Raw genomic sequence first — 15,423 nt, 5'->3', positions numbered from 1 at the left:
AAATACGTCGCTTTGCTGAAACTGTTTCAGTTTTTGCAAAGCGGCTTATGTTTGAAATATTTTAAAGCAGTCAGAGATCGAAAGCCAACACGTTGATATTATTGTGTTATTATTTTCCATTTAATATTTTAGTTTTGTACGAATATTTTACAATGGTGATTTTGTATTTTTTTTAATGTTTCTCAGGAAGAGAATAAATTTTATAATAATACATTAACTTAAAATAATACATTGTTTCTAAAAATCGGAATGAAAAACTTGACGCATTTTACCAGTAACGAATCATTCGCATGCTAAATGTACCTACTTTAGTCGTTAGAATTTTAATTTAACTAATTAATAGACCAGTTTCCGCACGAAGGTCGTAATAGTCACAATAATCCATCAATTCGTCACAGTATTTTGAATACTATCGATAAAATAATATTGTAATAATATTTCAACAGCAACCTTTCTCATCTGATGAATGGGCGCGTGTTTATTTAAATACTTACCGCGAATTATGCTACGAATTTTAGTGTGTGGCATAAATTATGGACGCCTGCGGAATAATAATTCAGCTGGAAGATAAAAAACTAACGCCCGCCAATCGTAAATCTAATGCATTCCGCTTTACTGCCGAGATTTACGATCGTCTCAGCTTATCGGAGAACTGTAAACTTGGGTCGCCAGGGAGACGTTGGAGCGTGCTAGTTACTCACGCGACATGGTTGGCTTGCGGTAAGAATGCGGCGGCCAGCGCGAGTAGCAGCGGCGCGCTGCGGGGGCGGGCGCCGCTCATGGCGCGGGCGACGGGCGCATGGGAGACGCGTCTTCGCCGGCCAGTTCGCGCGTTCGCCGCCGACGTCGCGCGGCGGACTGCCCGATGCGTGTGCTGCTTGCTGCCTGCCGCACGCTGTGCTCGCTCGGCGGGTTCTCCCGTCGCGCCCGCCGCGCGCACCGCGCTATCGATCCACCAAGCGTGACCCGGGACGGCACCGCCTGTCGCTCTAGCTATCGACCGTTGTGCCGCCGCACCATGCGACGCGTACACCTCCTAATTACTACACTACCGGACCCGTTTGCATTAAAACTTCAAACCTGCGCGCGACACCGCGGAAAATAAATCCCAATTTTCCAAGTTAATTTTCAACTTTTAATACCGGTACAACCGCCCCGACTGTACATTCCTGTAAGCCTCAGCTAACACTCACTGCTACAACAGCAAACGTTTGTACTTTTATAAATAAAAATTGTTTTGAAAAGTTTGCAACTCCACGCTTACCTAGTAACAGGAACCGAGGGAAATTCTCGGAAATGGGAGCGCGCCGCGGCGTTCGTAGCGTAGATACCTATGTGTGCTATGATACCTATATTTTCAACATTCACTTTCACTGTCTCTCAGCTGATTCTATTACGTTGGCGACACATCGATGCCACCGAGCTTGTGGAGAGTATCAAACTTGTTTAGGTTTCGTTAGTTACCTTCAACGTCCCTTTGTAATTGATCTCCACAGCCTTTTTCTGGTTGCTTTGCACACGTTTTTCGGTCACAAAAATACTGTACTGCAGCCCATGGGAAAAAGTTTAAAAGAAGACCATGAAAGGCAACAGTGTAGCTGTGTGCAAAAAGAGTTTTAGGGTGGGTTGCACCATCTTACTTTGACAGTAAATATGACGATAACCGGTGCTTTTTTATGGAGTTTGACAGATTTTTGACGTTTGTCAAAGTTAAAGTAAGATGGTGCAACCAAGCCTTAATATAAAATCAAATCAAGTAGGTCATATTTTGAAAAATGAGCCGAAATACCTTTATAAATAAAATATTAAAAACATTTCAAACTGTTTGTGGTATCAAAGGTTAAAAGTCAACGAGATAAAGAGAGATTATTGAATGGGAATCACAACGATGCCGAGCAGTCTGCCGCTACATTGTTTTTATTTATTAAATTTACGCCGAGTAGATTGAGTATTTTAATAGTGAAACTCGTCAGCTGTCATAGCTTTGTTGTATAAATTAATAATATTATAGGAAGTTTTCGGGGGAGATGCCAATAAAGTGCCTTACAAAGCATATCTTAATAAGTAATTGTATTAGGTGTTAGTAAACATTGTCGAGCTAACTGTAGATAATAATTGGGAATTCCTGCTTGTACCTATGTACCGTAAGGTTGTTGATATGTCCAGTTGGTACAATAGTTAAAAACTGAAACCACAACCGTACCCTACTGCATTCAGTCTGCCCCATTCAATCACTTCAAGGCCGTCTGGTGAGGCGGGGTTCACACGACATTGTAGCTGTAAGTTTTATAGGTACACTAATAAAGGCATGTACTCGTATGTTAAAACGAACTAGTGTGAATATTTAAAATGTATTCTTCAACTTCCCCTTTATACAAGTCTTACAATTACTAAAACTTACGTTACAATGTTAAGAGTAGTGTTAATTGTGATTCGGGTACATTCCACTCTGAATTGCCGAATCACAGCACGATAGTTTTGGCAATCACAACAAAATGTAACCTGACAAAATAAAACGAATTTTTATTATAATATCACACATTTTAGTTGATGAAAAAACATTCGTAGGTACGTCATGTAAAAGTAATCTCTTAAATCCGAAATCGTTTCAATGCGATTGACGTTGACGACTACATACTCGCACGAATAAATTAATAACGTTTCATTTTAATTGGTGTAAAAGAATCCCTTTCGACATGCATAAAATCTCAGATTACAATTAAAATAACAATCGTGTATCAGTTAAGCGGCTTAATATTATATTTCGTGGAATAAACAGCAGGTAAAATTAATAATTAAGGCTGGGTTGCACCATCTTACTTTAACTTTGCCAAACGTCAAAAATCTGTCAAACTCCAGCCTTAGGCTGAGTTGCACCACCTAACTTTGACCGTAACTATGACGATAACCGGTGTTTTTTGTACGGAGTTTGACAGATTTTTGACGTTTTTCAAAGTTAAATTATGATGGTGCAACCCAGCCTTAGTGTTTATTTGGTTAAATAAATTTCACACGTTATTATTTTCACGCCATTTTCAAATATCAACACTGAAAATTCACACTTCAAAATTCTGTAGAGAAAATATTTTGTACGGTGATGTTCTCGATTGATGCGCTCAAATTGGGTTTGCTCGATCCACGGCTTTTCTATTTCAACTAAACTTGTTTTATACTTTTTATTGACTTTGTGTTCACTTTTGCCTTGAAGATGACAAGCCATTGTGTTCGGTACTTCGACAGACAGTGCTAAAGAGCGAAATGAGCCTATTAAGCTCATGTCAAAATTTAGTATGATAAAAAATATGCACCTAATTAGTTTCTTAAAAATGTAAAGAACTGTTTTATTGCAGTAAGGAACAAAACAGATAATTATGAAGTAATTAAAAATACCTAATAAGGAATATAACCCATTTTTTCTTTGGTCACCGATAAATTATATTTTTACTTTTCTGTTACAGTTTCTGTTACAGCACAGCTGTTTCAATTAATCATACGAGTACTTCATCCAAAATCCATACTATCTATACTAATTATTATAAATGGGAAAGTAACTCTGTCTGTCCGTCTGTCTGTCTCGCTTTCACGTCAAAACTACTGAACCGATTTGAATGAAATTCAATACACAGATAGTCTATAGCCTGAGAAAGGACATAGGCTACTTTTTTATTGCATAAAGAGGTTGAAAAGGGGGATGAAAGGTGTCGCGGAAGTCTAAGGCTACGGCCAGATACTCGCGACACCCCACTCGGGCGATGACGGAACGCCGCGGAGGTTTTAGTGGGTATACACTAATACCTCCGCTAATAGTATATATATTATTATTATTATTATTATTATTATACCACGTCCTTCTCTGGACGGAGCAGCGCCCTTTTCAGGGCGCCGGGAGTCCCACACACCACCCTGTCCCCCGGCAGTGGTGACGGTGCGCAAAGCATTTCCTCCGCGACACAAACAAAAGGGGGATGAAAGGTTGTATGAAAGTACTCGCTTTCACGTCAAAACTACTAAACCGATTTGAATAAAATTTAGTACACAGATAGTCTAAAGCCTGAGAAAGAATATGGGCTACTTTTTATAGCTAAAAAGTGGTTGTAAGGGTTGAAAAGGGGGATGAAATGTTGTATGAATCGATTTTCATAAAATTGTGTACACAGATAGTCTAGAGCCTGATAAAGGACATAGGCTACATTGTAATGCGAAAAAAAGATTGTAAGGGGTTGAAAAGGGGGATGAAAGGTTGTATGAAACTTTTTGAATGAAATTTGGTACACAGACAGTCCAGACTCTGAGAAAGGACATAAGCTATTTTTAATGCTAAAAGACGTTGTAAGGTGTTAAAAGGGGTAAAAAAGGTTAAATGAACCAATTAGAATCTTGAAACTTCTTTTTTAGGCTATAGGTTAGATTTATATAAATATTGCCTTTAAAGTTTGTAATAATCTCATCCTCAAAATGTTAATAAAATTAAGGGATGAAAGTTTGTGTGGAAATTCGTCATTTTTGAAGCTAGAACGATGAAACTTTTTTCAATTTTTTTTCAATAGGGATACTCCCGATGTGATCCCATTGTCACCAAGTCAGGGTCTGATGGGATCCTAGGGAAATCGCGGCAAACCCTCAAATTTTTTAAGCTTTAAGCACGTATCACGTTTTTCCTATGTTTTTCTTATATTAGTCAAGCATCTGACTGAAAGTCATCATTTCATGTTGAGCTGATAATAATGGAAAGTAAAACTTCTTAACGTTTACGAGTTGGAGGATAATTCTTTAAATATTACAGGTACGACTAGTTCGACATTTGTATTCTTTCAGGTTATTAAAGTTGGCTGATGATGGAAGGTCATTTTAGGTTGCTGATCGCCAATTTACTAACCTGTAATTTGTAGGGACGATGTTTTTTATACTTAACATGGGAAAAATATTACGTGGCGCAGCACGGTGTAGGTGGGGAAAGTTATATACCTGAGTGTTCTTACTCTCAAAGTTCGACCAAACCAACGCACCATCGCCATCGCGATCGCAACGCGGACTGCACGTGTTGGTTTGGTCAAAACTTTAAGAAAGAAAGAAAGAAAGAAAAAACATTTATTTGGTACCAAAAAATTAAACAATAAGTACAATCAACTTAAAAAGCAAAATACATTTTACCAAATTGGTCTCTGCTCAGTATGAGGTCATAACGTACTGAAGAGCACGTTACGGCCACTGGTATTCTGCAGAAACCATGAAAGAGGGGTGCGGGGCCCACAGCGAACGTTACAACTTACTACAAAATTTGACAAATAGAAGAAAATAAGTAAGTGTGCATTAATTTGTGCTATTGAGCACCTTATAATTATGATGATAATCTAAGATGATGCAATAAAGGTTTATGACTTAATAAATATGAATATATGTTAAGGTATTTAAAATAAGTTTGAGAGAGAAAAGATCATATGAATAATAATATGTATTGAGTGTAATATCATTTACTTTTAATGTTGGTATGTGCAGTTTATACATTTAGGCAGGTAGGTAGGTACTTAAATATTCTTTTGGTAGATAGTATAGTATATACAGGGTGGCCAAAACAGTGAGGTCTAAAAGAAAAATTTAGATTCCTTACATCAAGGTGTACCTAAATCACCCCCATGTATGTAATACGATTGTGCTTAGTTTAGGAGATAGAGTTAATTTTGTGATATTTTAAAATTTTGTGACCTAGTAGGCTTTAAACATTTTTATCTTTTTTTTGGGGTGACTTTTCTCAGATTTCTTTTTTTCGACAGATTTGTTATTAATTGCAGATGTTTGAAAAAAATAATCACCTTCCTATCTTTGATTCAAGATACAAAAGTTTTGCTAGAAACATTAAAATTATGCTTTTATCAGAACACTATCAAATTTTCAACTTAAAAGTTTAAGTAAAAAAAAGAACTTTCATAGATCCATTAACATTTTAAAAACTGCGCCGTTTCCTGAACATTCATGATAATACAAAAAAACATGTACTTAATGGGCCACTATTTCCTGTAATCGGTCCACTAAAGTGGTAAGTCGGAGATTCTGTTACACTTTTTTGACTTTCTTAGAGTGAATTAATATTGGGAATCCTCTAAGTTTACATTACGTAGAACAGATTTAGAGCAGTAACTGGATAGAACATGTTTTTATTCTCAACAAGGAAGGTCTTGCCCTTCATCACACCTGGTGGAAACTGATGATTAGGCTGAAGGTGGAAGGGAACTTCAACTACAGAGGAACTATGGCTTCCTACCTCCAAATTCTGGAACACATTGTTATTTTAAGTAAGTTTTAATGAACATAAACCAAATATCCCTCCTTCCTCTTCTCACTGTAGTAGGTATTTCAAGGGTAACAGTAAAATGTAACAACTGACTCTGTCTTCAAGTGGTAAGAGGTAAGTTTCAGAGGTCCCGGCTTTGATTCCCAGTGGAGGTGAAATTTTCTGCTCGGTTTGGTTGGCGGTAGGGTTTGATCTAAGTCTGCCTGGCTAGCAACTCTATTTTCCTAAGTCTGTCACTATAACAATAATGTTAATAGCATTACTGTATTCCGGCATTTGGAGGTAGGAAGCTATAGTTCCTCTGTAGTTGAAGTTCCCTTCCACCTTCAGCCTAATCATCAGTTTCCGCTAGGTGTGATGAAGAGCAAGAGATCCTCGTTGAGAATAAAGACATGTTCTGTCCAGTTACTGCTCTAAATCTGTTCTACGTAATGTAAACTTAGAGGATTCCCAATATTAATTCACTCTAAGAAAGTCAAAAACATGTAACAGAATCTCCGACTTACCACTTTAGTGGACCGATTACAGGAAATAGTGGCCCATTAAGTACATGTTTTTTTGTATTATTATGAATGTTCAGGAAACGGCGCAGTTTTTAAAATGGTTTTGAACCTATGGAAGTTCTTTTTTTTACTTAAACTTTTAAGTTGAAAATTTGATAGTATTCTGATAAAAGCATAATTTTAATGTTTCTAGCAAAACTTTTGTATCTTGAATCAAAGATAGGAAGGTGATTATTTTTTTCAAACATCTGCAATTAATAACGAATCTGTCGAAAAAAAGAAATCCAAAAAAAGTCAACCCAAAAAAAAGATAAAAATGTTTAAAGCCTACTAGGTCATAAAATTTTAAAATATCACAAAATTAACTCTATCTCCTAAACTAAGCACAATCGTATTATACAGTGTGAGTCACGTTAAAGTGTACATATGAAAATAGATGAAAATAGACCTATTTTTATCGACAAAAAAGAGGTCAAAAAATTTTTGAGATTTTTTTTTAATTTTTTATAGATTTTTTTTTCTTCCAATTACTTATTGTAAACAAAACGTAATAACTTTTAAACTAAGCGGTATATCCTGATAAAATAAAAACAGTAATAATGCTAAATAACAGACGATACCGAAAAAATACATAAAATACCCAGAAAATGCCAACAAATAATAAAAAATTATACTTTTTGAAAAAAATCTGCTTAAAAATTCGTATTTTTTTGGTTATTTGATAAATTTCTCAAAAAAATGCCCCTATAACAGGTGGTTTTTATTACTTTGTATTATTCTCTATCGTATTATCTTTGTTAAACCAAAAATCGCATGTCTCTATCCTTATCACAACATTTGCTATGATCGTTTGAACAAAGGCCTGCCACAACATTATTCTCCGCTACAGGTAGAGACAATTTTAATTGTAACTAAAATGCTTATTTTACTTCGAAATCTTTTGTTTTTATTTGAAATCTAACTTGTCTTTATCTAAATTACAAATCTAGAGTCAGTTTCAGTTTCGTTGTTAACGAAGCGTTGAATGGCGCGCCCGGAGAGGCTTAGTTCAAACGATCATTGCAAACGTTGTGATAGGGATAAAGAAATGTGATTTTTGGTTTTACGAAGGTAATACGATAGAGAATAATACAAAGTAATAAAAACCCCCGGTTATAGGGGCATTTTTTGGAAAAATTTATCAAATAACCAAAAAAACACGAATTTTTAAGCAGATTTTTTTCAAAAAGTATAATTTTTTATTATTTGTTGGCCTTTTTTGTGTATCTTATGTATTTTTTTAGTATCGCCTGTTATTTAGCATTATTACTGTTTTTATTTTATCAGGATATACCGCTTAGTTTAAAAGTTATTACGTTTTCTTTACAATAAGTAATTGGAAGAAAAAAAATTCTATAAAAAATTTAAAAAAAATCTCAAAAATTTTTTGACCTCTTTTTTGTCGATAAAAATAGCTCTAGTTTCATCTATTTTCATATGTACACTTTAACGTGACTCACACTGTATACATGGGGGTGATTTAGGTACACCTTGATGTAAGGAATCTAAATTTTTCTTTTAGACCTCACTGTTTTGGCCACCCTGTATAGTATATACAGTGTGAGTCACGTTAAAGTGTACATATGAAAATAGATGAAACTAGACCTATTTTTATCGACAAAAAAGAGGTCAAAAAATTTTTGAGATTTTTTTTTAATTTTTTATAGAATTTTTTTTCTTCCAATTACATGTTGTAAAGAAAACGTAATAACTTTGAAACTAAGCGGTATATCCTGATAAAATAAAAACAGTAATAATTCAAAATAACAGGCAATACCAAAATAATACATAAAATACACAAAAAATGCCAACAAATAATAAAAAATTATACTTTTTGAAAAAAATCTGCTTAAAAATTCGTGTTTTTTTGGTTATTTGATAAATTTCTCCAAAAAATGCCCCTATAACGGGTGGTTTTTATTACTTTCTATTATTCTCTATCGTATTATCTTTGTAAAACCAAAAATCGCATGTCTCTATCCCTATCACAACATTTGCTATGATCGTTTGAACAAAGGCCTGCCCCAACATTATTCTCCGCTACAGGTAGAGACAATTTTAATTTTAACTAAAATGCTTATTTTACTTCGAAATCTTTTGTTTTTATTTGAAATCTAACTTGTCTTTATCAAAATTACAAATCTAGAGCCATTTTCAGTTTTGTTGTTAACGAAGCGTTGAATGGCGCGCCCGGAGAGGCTTAGTTCAAACGATCATTGCAAACGTTGTGATAGGGATAGAGACATGCGATTTTTGGTTTTACGAAGGTAATACGATAGAGAATAATACAAAGTAATAAAAACTACCGGTTATAGGGGCATTTTTTGGAGAAATTTATGAAATAACCAAAAAAACACGAAGTTTTAAGCAGATTTTTTTCAAAAAGTATCATTTTTTATTATTTGTTGGCCTTTTTTGTGTATTTTATGTATTTTTTTAGTATCGCCTATTATTTAGCATTATACCTGTTTTTATTTTGTCAGGATATACCGCTTAGCTTAAAAGTTATTACGTTTTCTTTACAATAAGTAATTGGAAGAAAAAAAAATCTATAAAAAAATTTAAAAAAATCTCAAAAATTTTTTGACCTCTTTTTTGTCGATAAAAATAGGTTTAGTTTCATCTATTTTCATATGTACACTTTAACGTGACTCACACTGTATAGTATAGATAGCAGATGTAGCTTGAATTTGACTTTGAAGGCTCTGACTGTGACACAGTTACGTATTGGTGGAGGAATGTTGTTCCAACATTTTGTTGCCAAGTACCTTTACTTACACATGCGAATATTGATTTTTACCACTGCAAATTGATTACAATTAAATTTGTGTTCAGACGAACATTGATCTCTGATCAGCAACAAATTTGGCCTACATCATAGTGCAATCGTTGCACATTACACGGGCGTACACTATTATAGATTTAAGTAATGTACTTGTATGTGTGTGTAAATAGCGTTAGTATAAATATTGTAAGATTGTTAATAAATCCTCTTTGACTGTTTGGACTTGGACTACATCATTTCAACCACGTATAGTTCCACCTGGTAACTATATTCCTCTCACTGTGGCCAAGACACCCTTAGCCATCAGATCCTGATCAGTCTTGTGAGTCTGCTTGACTGGCAGTGAGAAAACCCACTCCTCACCTTATTCCTCACCACATTCCGTCTGTTACCTTAGGTCTTACGGTGCAGACATCCCTCACTTATTTATATATTTATTTATCTTACATTTATGCTGTAGGTTAGGGAACTAGGGAATTAGGATACCTAGGGACATAGTTCTATCCTATAGTATAATTGTTCATGTGTAGCTAGCCGGTGCCTTTACAAGAGACCACACTTCCACGCACTTAAATACATTATTTTCACACTCTACATTAACATTAGTCGGCAGCTGCACATTATGGTCCTTCGAGCAAAAATAGGTTAAAATACTAAATTAATTTACTACGCGGTCCTATTACCCCCTTAGGAATGACAAGGACAGACTGACACTTCGGAGAGTTATGTGCTGGTGTACTCAACAAGCATCAGTTTCGTAGCAATCTGGAGTACTTAGATACCTGTTGTATCCTGTTGGAAAGCTTCTATTACGGTAGCGGTTCGGTCACTGGCCTCCCGGAAGAGGGTCTCACCGGCTGATTGAGAAGTCGCAATATACCGTAATTAGGGCGCAGGTACATCAAGTATTGACATAAGTTTTATTGATAGACGTAGGGTAGGGTATTAGGAAGGAACAGAATAGACAAGAGGAGCACCATGGAGATACAAGACATCAACGAGTTAGTCAAAGAGCAAGAAAACATATACAATGATATCCTACGACTTATGGCGAATATGAAAAAGGATTCAGCCTCACGACATTCACGACAATACATAGACGACAGGACATGTCGGTTAAACAAATTATACGAAAGAGCAAAGACGAACCATACGAAACTACAAGACCAAGAAATACTTTCAACGCACAAATACACTACATTAAACTACTTTGAAAATTACATCAAGAAAAAATACGACGACACTATTGACTACTTGCAAAAAATTGAAGCCAAACTGCAAATTGTTCACGAACTATACCAACCAGAAGAGCCGCAAGAAGACTCAACAGACGAAAATCTTGAACAAAGTCCAAAAATATTCATACAAAATTTTCGAATATCACAACTCGCTAAGAAGCTTATTCAGGCAAAGACAGGAATCACAGAAAATAAACCTACGTGGCATCTACAATCATTATTACAAGTTATACAAAACCAATGGCAAGAAATTGAAAAAAATCACCTAGAACTACTCATGACTGAAAACACGCACGAACTAAATTACTTCAAGAACAACTTATTCGACAAAACCCAATTAGATTATGAAATCACTACAGAACTTATCCAAGAAAAACTATTTGAGAGTAAACCAACCACAAGCAATATAATTCCTAGATCATCAGGAAAATTACCACAAATTAAAATCCCCGAATTCTCTGGAGATTATAACAATTGGAACACTTTTCAAGACTTATTTACTAAGATAATTCACGAAGATCACTCAATATCATGCACGGAAAAAATGCAATATTTGAAATCACATGTTAAAGGCGAAGCAGCAAAAATTATTCAGTACTTACCAATTAACGAATCAAATTACAAAACAGCGTGGGAATTGCTAACAAAGAGGTTTGACGACAAGCGAATGATCGCAACAAAGTTCATTGACAAGTTAATTGAATTACCAACTATAAAGAGAGCAAATTCAGCACAACTTCGAGACTTACATGACACAGTACGTGAATGTTTAGAAGTATTAAAAAATCAAGGACTCGATACAACATCTTGGAGCCCTATTCTGATCAGACTTATCACGCGCAAATGGGATGTTGAGACAAATATCAAGTATGAGTACCAATTAGAAGACAGCACTAAGATCCAAGACTTTGAGCAAATGATGAACTTTTTACAAAAACGCTTCAAATGTCTTGAAACATCTCCGAATCCATCTACATCCAATATACATCATAAACAGAACATTTATCAGAACAAACCTGAAACACATTATGAACAAACTTCGAAAAAATGTTGGTACTGTCTGAGTAATGACCATTACATTCATATTTGCCCTAAATTCAAAACACTAGATGTAAACGAACGCATAAAGGTAGTTAAAAACAAACAGAAATGCACCCGTTGCTTAAATCACAGTGCGACAAAGCAATGTGTTGGGAATCCAACAACGCGCGGGAGGAGACGTGCGGGCGGCGTACAATGACTAACGTCACCTCGGGCCGACAGCGTCATCATCGGCTGCGCTCGGGTCAGACACTCGCCTTTGGACACCACCGTCGACGCACGATTACCGCGTATCCTAGATAATTATTGTAAATTAGGCTGGCGAGAATACAGCACCTATTTTTTATACAGTCCACTATTTTATTTATACTAATATTCGTTAGGACCCTAACAATGGTCCTTTAGGATATCGCCGTCTTATTTGCGAGAAGATTATCGGGAATACCACTTCAAGAATTCCTTCAAAATTCAAGACCCTTCAATTGGAGCTCTTCAGTGTGGACTTCAGCTACGCTAGATACCTGCGGGAGCCTTCATTATTCCCGCAAGGATACTACGCAAGCACCGCACGCGCCATACGCAGGTCATTTGGAGGACAACGCGCGACGGACTTTGGACCCGCCACATACTTATTCGAGTCGTCGTGTCATCAATATCGCACAGTCATTATCATTGTGACCTGTGCCAAGGATTTGTTGGAAGGTTTATAGAAGATACGTGAGTCGTTCCAATTTTTTCCTTAATTATCCCTCTTTTTCACAGTGTTTAAATTGCTAAAATTGAGCGAGTGCTTCCCAAATTATTCAAATTTTGCCTTTTCTTCTCCTTATAGCAATCTTTCGCGCTTCACGCTAGTTCATATTAGTATTAATTAGCACATTTAATCATTAAAATCACAATTATAATTAGTTACATTAAATAAAATCAATCATTTCACTTATTAACGCAGTGTATTTACATTTCGTCTTCATACGCATTTTTTTCCTTTGCTTGTAGGCTAATAAGATAACGGAGCGGGCCGCTCGGCCGTCCTTATCTACGATCGCACAGCTGTTCTTTTGTTAACGCTCGCTGCCGGGTCATTAGCTCGCTGCACCTGTTTTATTACCTTTCCATTCATTGCATTTTATTGATAATTTTACAACTTCCGTCTTCCATTCATCTTTCTTTTCATTCATAATGGCTGACGACAAATTACTTAAGAAGCGTAGTTGTATGAAGGCTAAGCTGACGATCTTTAGTAATTATTTAAAGTTGCTTAAAAGTTCTGATGAACCAGGAAACTTGCAGTTAGTGGATTTAGAAAGTCGTTTGCAAAAATTTGAAAGCTTATACGCCAAATATGATGCGTTACAGTGCAACATCGAGGAGTTATCGGAAGACCAAGATGACGAGTGCCGGGAGCGTGAGCAGTTCGAAGACACGTACTACAAGCTGGTGGCAGAGGCGCGCGTCCTGCTGGGCGCTCGCCCGCGCCAGCAGCGCGGACTCCAGGGAGGAGCCGTGGCGAGTGACAGTGATGAACAGGCCAGTAGCTTTAAATCTAATTGCGTGAGATTGCCAAAGATTGAATTGCCAGTTTTTCACGGGAACTATCAACACTGGCTCGAATTTAGGGATACTTTCATATCATTAATTCATTCCAGAACCGACATAGATAACATCAATAAACTCCATTATCTTCGTGCATCTTTGAAAGGTAGTGCTTCTCTTGTTATTGATAATTTAGATGTACGTGCAGACAATTACGAGTCTGCCTGGAAGTTAGTTTGCGATAGGTTTGATAACAAAAGGCTGCTCGTAAATAACCACGTCCAGGCCTTATTTAACGTCAAGCACTTACAGACTGAGTCTTGTACAGGAATTCGTCATCTTATAGATTTAATAAATAAAAATCTTAGAGCGTTGTCCACTTTGGGTCAGCCTACCCAGCATTGGGACACACTCATCATCCATATGATGGCAGAAAAACTAGATTCAATAACTCATAGGCAATGGGAGGAGCATAGAAATACATTAACGAATTTTCCTTCATTAGATATATTTATACAGTTTTTAAGTAACAGAGCAGATTTATTGGAAACATTGCAAGAAAACAAAAATAATAATACAAATAAAATAGAAAGTTCTAAAGCTAATTCTTACTTACAAACTACAAATTATAAACAAAATACCTACAATACTAATAATAATAACAAAAAAGAGACAAAAACAAATAATAATAATTTCAAAAAACCATATTTGTGCACTATTTGTAAACAGAATCATTTCTTATTCAATTGTGAATCATTTCGTGCTCTTCCTATTGAAACCCGTATCCAAAAGGCGTCAGACGCCAAAGTTTGTTTAAATTGTCTTAGACCAGGTCATGTAGAAAATAAATGCAGTCTTGTGCCTTGTAAATATTGCAAAAAAATGCATAACACTCTTTTGCATTTACATGAATCAAACCCCACGCCTGGACCTTCTGTCCCAATTAATACTTTTGCAAATTCCACCGACATTAATAAGCAGATGACTACTCCGCCACATGTTTTGCTTTCCACAGCGATGGTGAAGGTGCTGGACAGCAAGGGCGCCGTGCACCAGGCTCGAGTGCTGCTCGACAATGGTAGCACGGCGAACTTCGTCACGCAGTCATTATGCGGTAAGCTGGGTTTGTCTCAACGGAGTGCTAGCGCCACGGTAACGGGAATAAATAACAACACTTCATTTAGCACACAATCTTGCAGCCTAACTATTATGTCGATTCACGATGATAGTTTCAAAGTTACTCTTGACTGTCATATTTTACCCCAAATAACTAAATCTTTACCTTCTTCATTCATTAATATTGATCATATTAACCTTCCATTGGGAATTCATTTAGCTGACCCGTCTTTTAACATACCATCAGCGATTGACATATTGGTCGGCGCCGATGTTTTCTGGTCAGTCTTATGTAATAATTTCATTGATTTAGGGAAAAACCAACCTAAACTTTACGAAACCAAACTGGGTTGGCTGGTGTCAGGGTATGTTACCCGTCTTAAGGCACAACAATCTTCTCCTGTTTGTCATTTTATCAACCAACAATCTGACCCCGACTTAACTCGATTCTGGGAGCTTGATAGTGTATCTGTCGAGCATGCCCTGTCTTCTGAGGAACGTAGTTGTGAGCAGCATTTTTTAGAAAATACCTCTCGTAAAGATGACGGGCGCTTTGTGGTCAAAATGCCGCTGAAGCAAAATCCTTCAGTCTTAGGCGACTCTTTTCAAAAAGCTAAAGTCCGTTTCTTATCTTTAGAGAAAAAATTTGCTCGTGAGCCCGAATTCAAAGCAAAATACGTGGATTTCTTAAATGAATACGAGTCTTTGGGTCACATGACACTTAATAGGGAGCCTTCGCCCAACCCTCTTCAAAATATTAATTATTTTTTGCCTCATCACGGTGTCATTCGTGAAGAGAGCCTTACAACGAAGCTCCGTACTGTATTTGACGCTTCAGCCGCAACCAGTACTGGTGTGTCACTAAACGACATCCAGATG

At 36.4% G+C, this 15,423-nt stretch overlaps 1 protein-coding gene across 3 annotated transcripts in view; it reads right to left on the bottom strand.

The window, feature by feature from the left end:
* Positions 1-781, bottom strand: part of LOC135086508 (gamma-aminobutyric acid receptor subunit beta) — a 31,428-nt gene extending 30,647 nt beyond the window's left edge. For 2 of the 3 annotated variants that reach the window (XM_063981232.1, XM_063981233.1), the window contains exon 1: positions 702-781. In XM_063981232.1, coding sequence (XP_063837302.1) covers positions 702-781 — 80 coding nt within the window. The remainder of the gene's footprint in view (positions 1-701) is intronic. The other variant, XM_063981234.1, reaches the window with a different exon arrangement.
* Positions 782-15,423: the final 14,642 nt, after the last annotated feature.

Source organism: Ostrinia nubilalis, chromosome Z (assembly GCF_963855985.1).
Source record: "Ostrinia nubilalis chromosome Z, ilOstNubi1.1, whole genome shotgun sequence".
NCBI lineage: Eukaryota > Metazoa > Arthropoda > Insecta > Lepidoptera > Crambidae > Ostrinia > Ostrinia nubilalis.
Note: the sequence above shows the minus strand (reverse complement) of the source record. Positions and strands in the feature narration are given on the sequence as shown.